Source organism: Drosophila ficusphila, unplaced genomic scaffold (assembly GCF_018152265.1).
Source record: "Drosophila ficusphila isolate 14025-0441.05 unplaced genomic scaffold, ASM1815226v1 contig_414, whole genome shotgun sequence".
Classification (NCBI taxonomy): Eukaryota; Metazoa; Arthropoda; class Insecta; order Diptera; family Drosophilidae; genus Drosophila; species Drosophila ficusphila.
The window spans coordinates 18,127,759-18,134,364 of NW_025064328.1; the positions used below are offsets into that span (position 1 = coordinate 18,127,759).

The 6,606-nt window shown below is 45.3% G+C and overlaps 1 protein-coding gene across 3 annotated transcripts; it reads left to right on the forward strand.

Annotated features, from left to right (window-relative positions):
- Positions 1–205: 205 nt before the first annotated feature.
- Positions 206–4,728, forward strand: LOC108093694 (transitional endoplasmic reticulum ATPase TER94). 3 transcript variants are annotated; one of them, XM_017193875.2, is made up of 5 exons: positions 206–363; positions 1,620–1,722; positions 1,809–3,845; positions 3,914–4,068; positions 4,133–4,728. In XM_017193875.2, exons 1-5 carry the CDS (start codon positions 347–349, stop codon positions 4,224–4,226), a joined length of 2,406 nt encoding a protein of 801 aa, XP_017049364.1. In that variant the 5' UTR covers positions 206–346; the 3' UTR covers positions 4,227–4,728. The 3 variants fall into 3 exon arrangements, with proteins under 3 accessions (XP_017049364.1, XP_017049363.1, XP_017049362.1); XM_017193874.2 differs by lacking the exon at positions 206–363 and adding an exon at positions 1,350–1,547 and having other exon boundaries at positions 3,917–4,068; XM_017193873.2 differs by lacking the exon at positions 206–363 and adding an exon at positions 1,351–1,547.
- Positions 4,729–6,606: the final 1,878 nt, after the last annotated feature.

The window sequence follows — 6,606 nt, forward strand, 5'->3', positions numbered from 1 at the left end:
TTACAAAAAAGTGTTTTAATACTGTGTCTACGTGCGGAATCAACTATTAATTAATAATATTAGAATACATCTGCACCGTGTGCACATATGTTTTGTTGTTTAATTCTCTGTTTCATAGCATTTGAAAATTCCACCCGTTCCTCTTTTATCGGCCCGCTTCTAGGCTTTTCGATAGTTTCGGCGGAGCGAACTAATCGATTATTATCTGCCAGCTCCCACCTCTGATCTGTTTCTGCTGCCTCATCTTTGAATTTGACTAAAAGTGCCGATTTTCCAGCTCAACGAATTGCCCGAGTAGCGACGAATTGTACTATTAAGTTAAAAAGTTAAACCGCAACTATTTACCATGGCAGATTCCAAGGGGTAAGTGAACTGGCCGCCCAAAAAGATGCCGACAAGTCGTAACTCGCCGAGTTAGTGCAATTTCGCGCAGTCATTGGCCTGAAAAAATATGCAAGGGCCACATCGCAGACAAATTAATATTTTCGATGGTAATGTCGTTTTCATTACCGCGAAAGCAATATTTTTGGGACTTTTTCGCAGCTCGGTTGCAAAACGTTGCAAAACTAGGGCAAACCGAAAAGCCAAGAAAAAAACACGCCAACGAAAATCGCCATTTGCAGTCCATTGTTGTTGTTGTGTGGTGTTACTGCCCTTGCAGTTGTTGTTGCCGCCTGAAAACTTTCGGTTTTTCTTTGTTGTCCCGAAATATAATTCGTCCTTTTTCTGAAGGATATTATTTTTGAGGGGGAGAGTACGAAGCTGTCGTAATTGGTATCTAGAATCGCTGGATAAAGATTACCATACTGGATAAAAGGAAACTTTTTTTTGTCAATAAGAATTTTGTGAAACTCAACTGTTTTTCTAGAAATACAAAAAATATCCATAAGTATTTGTCTTCTGATGTATTAGATTTCATAATTTCATCACTTCTAGAATAATCATCAAGTTTTGGGTGTCAACAATTACTAAACCAATTAAAAATTTCTCTAAATCAGCAAAATATCAATAAACCAAAGTCCTTATCTGGCAATTTATCTCTTGAATTAACCTAAAATAAAAGGGTTTTTGATACAATTTTATTTTTAGAAAAGTTGTTCTATCAAAACAAATGGCGCCAAAAAGAGTTGGCAGCGAAAGCGAGAAACACAGTCCTCTTTAACTAAAGCAAATGTCCGCCACAATAAAATATAGAATTATAAAATATGTTTGCTTTTTGCTAAGCTCAAACAACTCAATCTCAAACAATACATTTTTCAAAACCCAAGAGCTCATACTCCCTAAAAACCAATACGTTGGCTATGAAATCTAAATCGGCAAGCTGACTTTCCCCGAGGTTTAGTTCCGTTTTGGTTTGTTTGGGAAGCAGTTTCCACAAATTTGATTAAGAACAACAAGAAAAAGGGGAATCCCAAACAAAAAAAAAGGAGGATGTCGGGCAGCAACGATGACAAGATGGATCAGGATGGGGATCCCAGGAACTTTGTGCGGGGCTATCGCAGCGAGCAGGACGAGAAGATGAAGCCAAAGGCCTCGTTCGAAAAGCGGTTGGGAATAGGGAACAAGCTATATTATCCAAGAAAAGTCTAACCAGATCCTTCCCTCCTTCTCCTCCGCAGTGAAGATCTGGCAACGGCGATCCTGAAGCGCAAGGACCGTCCCAACCGTCTGATTGTGGAGGAGGCCCAGAGCGATGACAACTCTGTGGTGTCGCTGTCGCAGGTAAGATTCACCCTCCCAAAGGCCACGTCATCCCAAAGAGGTTAACCACATGCTTGGCCTTTCTTTCCATCTGCTCGGCATTGCAGGCGAAGATGGACGAGCTGCAGCTCTTCCGCGGCGACACTGTGATCCTGAAGGGCAAGCGCCGCAAGGAGACCGTCTGCATCGTGCTCTCGGACGACACCTGCCCCGACGAGAAGATCCGCATGAACCGCGTGGTGCGCAACAACCTGTGCGTCCATCTCTCGGATGTGGTTTCGGTGCAGTCCTGTCCGGACGTCAAGTACGGCAAACGGGTGCGCATCCTGCCCATCGACGACACCACCGAGGGCGTCACCGGCAACCTCTTCGAGATCTATCTGAAGCCGTACTTCCTGGAAGCCTACCGGCCCATCCACATGGGCGACAACTTCATCGTGCGCGCCGCCATGCGTCCCATTGAGTTCAAGGTGGTGCTGACCGACCCGGAGCCATACTGCATCGTGGCCCCCGAAACGGTGATCTTCTGCGACGGCGATCCCATCAAGCGCGAGGAGGAAGAGGAGTCTCTGAACGCCGTGGGCTACGACGACATCGGCGGGTGCCGCAAGCAGCTGGCTCAGATCAAGGAGATGGTGGAGCTGCCGCTGCGCCATCCGTCGCTGTTCAAGGCCATCGGTGTGAAGCCACCGCGTGGCATTCTGATGTACGGTCCCCCCGGTACCGGTAAGACCCTGATTGCCCGCGCCGTGGCCAACGAGACTGGCGCCTTCTTCTTCCTGATCAACGGACCCGAGATCATGTCCAAGCTGGCCGGAGAGTCGGAGTCCAATCTGCGCAAGGCCTTCGAGGAGGCCGAGAAGAACTCGCCGGCCATCATCTTCATCGATGAGATCGACGCCATTGCCCCGAAGCGTGACAAGACCCACGGCGAGGTGGAGCGCCGCATTGTCTCGCAGCTGCTGACCCTGATGGATGGCATGAAGAAGAGCTCCCATCTGATCGTCATGGCGGCCACCAACAGGCCCAACTCCATCGACCCGGCCCTGCGTCGCTTCGGCCGTTTCGATCGTGAGATTGACATCGGCATTCCGGATGCCACCGGTCGGCTGGAGGTGCTGCGCATCCACACCAAGAACATGAAGTTGCACGATGACGTGGACTTGGAGCAGATCGCCGCCGAGACCCACGGACATGTGGGCGCCGATCTGGCCTCGCTGTGCTCGGAGGCTGCCCTGCAGCAGATCCGCGAGAAGATGGACCTCATCGATTTGGAGGACGACAAGATCGACGCCGAGGTGCTGGCCTCGCTGGCCGTGACCATGGAGAACTTCCGGTACGCCATGACCAAGTCGAGTCCGTCGGCGCTGCGCGAGACCGTGGTGGAGGTGCCCAACACCACCTGGACCGACATCGGCGGCCTCGAGAGCGTGAAGAAGGAGCTGCAGGAGCTGGTGCAATACCCCGTGGAGCATCCGGACAAGTTCCTCAAGTTCGGCATGCAGCCCAGTCGCGGCGTCCTCTTCTACGGACCCCCCGGCTGCGGTAAGACGCTGCTGGCCAAGGCCATTGCCAACGAGTGCCAGGCGAACTTCATCTCGGTCAAGGGACCCGAGCTGCTGACCATGTGGTTCGGCGAGTCCGAGGCCAACGTGCGCGACATCTTCGACAAGGCCCGCTCGGCGGCTCCTTGTGTGCTCTTCTTCGACGAGCTGGACTCGATCGCCAAGGCCCGTGGCGGCAATGTGGGCGATGCCGGCGGCGCCGCCGATCGTGTGATCAACCAGATCCTCACCGAAATGGACGGCATGGGTGCCAAGAAGAACGTATTCATCATCGGCGCGACCAATCGCCCGGACATCATCGATCCGGCCATCCTGCGTCCGGGCCGTCTGGATCAGTTGATCTATATCCCGCTGCCCGACGACAAGTCGCGCGAGGCCATCCTGAAGGCCAACTTGCGCAAGTCGCCGCTGGCCAAGGAGGTGGACCTCACCTACATCGCCAAGGTGACGCAGGGCTTCTCGGGAGCCGATCTGACTGAGATCTGCCAGCGGGCCTGCAAGCTGGCCATCCGACAGGCCATCGAGGCTGAGATCCGACGCGAGAAGGAGCGCACCGAGAACCAGAACTCGGCGATGGACGTAAGTCACCTTAGCTAGATGGTCAAAAGAATATCTATTTTTGACTATTTTCCCCCCGTAAACACCAGATGGACGAGGACGATCCAGTGCCGGAGATTACCAGCGCCCACTTTGAGGAGGCCATGAAGTTTGCACGTCGCTCGGTGTCCGACAACGACATCAGGAAATACGAGATGTTTGCTCAGACCTTGCAGCAGTCCCGTGGTTTCGGACAGAACTTCAGGTGAGTAATCAAATCTCCTTCGTTTTGTAATTGATTACTTATTGGACACTTTATGGTATTTTAGATTCCCCGGTCAAACCGGCAACACCTCAGGATCTGGCAACAACTTGCCAGTTAACTCGCCGGGCGACAACGGCGACGATGATCTTTACAGTTAGATTTCTAGTTTTACACCGCAAAACAAAACCACAAAAAAATAAGAAACTTTTTAAATGAATTTTTTCCTGTAAAACCGAGCAAGCAAACAAATCACATTCGCATCCTGGAGGCGGTTAACTACAGCAACCATTTGGCTAAGACATTCAGCCGACAGCGGAATCAGATAAAATACCTAATACAATAATCACTCTTTTTGATACCATCCTTGGTCTTGGTCACGGATCCGTGCAGCAAGATGAAATATTCTGAGGACTTTGGACTTTGGACTTAGGCCTGCCTAATCCGGAACCCAATCGATTGCGACCCAATCCGCGCCCCACACTTATCATTCGTGCATTGTCGGTAGAGTGGCTCCGATATATGAGTTTCTATAAACATAATTATAAACGATACACATACACACATACATTTAAAGATAAATACATATATTAAACACCGTAAAATTATAAGTGTATTTGGAGCTACGTTTTTAAGTGAATAAAAATTATAAATTCAATAAAATGAGCTGGTTTTTTTATTATCTAGGTCAGTCCCGTCTACCCCATTATATAATAAAAAACCTTATTTTGTTTTATCGCATTTATTAAACTTGTATTCATTCGTCATGTTTGCTTTTTCTGGTTTTCATTTATTTTTTCACTTTTATTTTCATGAATGCGTTGCGACATAACAAGGACATCTTAATATGAAGTTAGTTGGATTCTTTCATATTTTAATAATCATCATCATCAGCTTCCGACTTATAAATAAACTGCTATGCCATTTAATTAGCTGCTGGTTTTTTAAATCAATGTTTTGGCATCGGTAAATTAAGATAAAGAAAACCAAAAGGATTTTATTAATGGCAAAAGCAGGAAACTTTAGATTTGATTTGCTTTTTAGTGTATTATTGCAGCTTCTTCGGCGCTTAATTTAAATCAATTTTTGTTTCCTTTTTTTCAGTGTCTACACCTTGAATTTTCCGTTTTTTTTTTTGTATTTATTAATACATACTCTTTTTTGTTTTTCTTTTCGTTTGTATTTGTTTTTCATTTTTATTTTTGTTACACATACATAATTAAATACGCTTTATGCATAATTACAACACAACAGTTAAAATACGAATAGGCTTTACTATTTTTTATTTTATGTATCCTTTCCTCAGTGACTTTAATTTGAAATTTGCGCGTTTAGAGTTTGACATCGGTGATTTCAACGATTTGTATATATATTTTTTGAGCTTTGCTTGATGAAATTATCAGTATGGCTTTTGTGTGCGTGTGTTTATATTGTGTGCGTGTGTGTGGGTGTATTGGCTCGTGTGTGTGTGCGTGTTGTTGTGGTTGTTGTAGTTGGTAAGTGGAAGAAAATGGCCAGCACTTTCTGCATCTTAATTAATTTCTATAATTTTACTCGCTTGATATAATAGTTATTATTTATGTTTTTCTCGAACTCCATCCTCGAGTTCATTTTGCTTCGAAAATTTTCCAAGAATTTGTTGCTTTAAAGTCTTGAACATAGACTAGACACCAATTAGGATTAAAAACATACTTTTATATATTTTAGTTGTATTATTTATTGCTGACAATTTGAACGACTTGTAGCAACTTTACATGTATGATATTTTCGGTTTCTTTATATGTAGTTTCTTTTAGCTTTGAACACCTGTCGACTGTTGGTATGCCAGTTGAATTGATTTAATTTAATATTATACCTACATATGCAAGTTCATTGATTATCCCACTAAGATTTGTTTAGTTACGCTGTTTGTTCAAAACAATACGGTTACACTCATATAAAGTAGTTGGAGTCGTTTAGGTATAGGTTTAGGCTTTACCATAGTTTAAGCTCATTCAGTTATATAAATAGAGATATACAGGCGTGGGTGTATAGGGTAGTACAGGTAGTACAGGTAGTATTGAACAGCAACAAAAACAGGGACATACTAAGTACACATTATCCAGGCCGTCGATATTGCTTTGATTCGTTTTCGCCGGGGGCCCGAAATTAAAAGATATATCTTTGTATACATATTTGAAAGCGATCTAAGCAAATGTCTCCCAGGTGCATACAACTTTTCCCCGTTCTCACTTCGCGCTCTCTGCTAAATTTCGTATTTTTCGCTAGTTTTTCTCAAAGTTTTCTAAGTTGATCCCATGCAACGTATTGATTGTGCCTTTAGCATTACATTTTTGTTTTGTCCTTGCGTTCCGAGAACTGAATAACAACAACATTCTCGTGAGCCTACGGTGAGATCGCTCAAGGAAGTGGAAAGCCTACATCTCGGGGACTCGCAAATCTGATATCTTTTCCTCCCACTCTCTTCAGATGGCCGAAACACCTGTCCTCCAGCTGCTTCATGTATAGACTAGTTCATACATTAATTGGTTGTTAGTATCT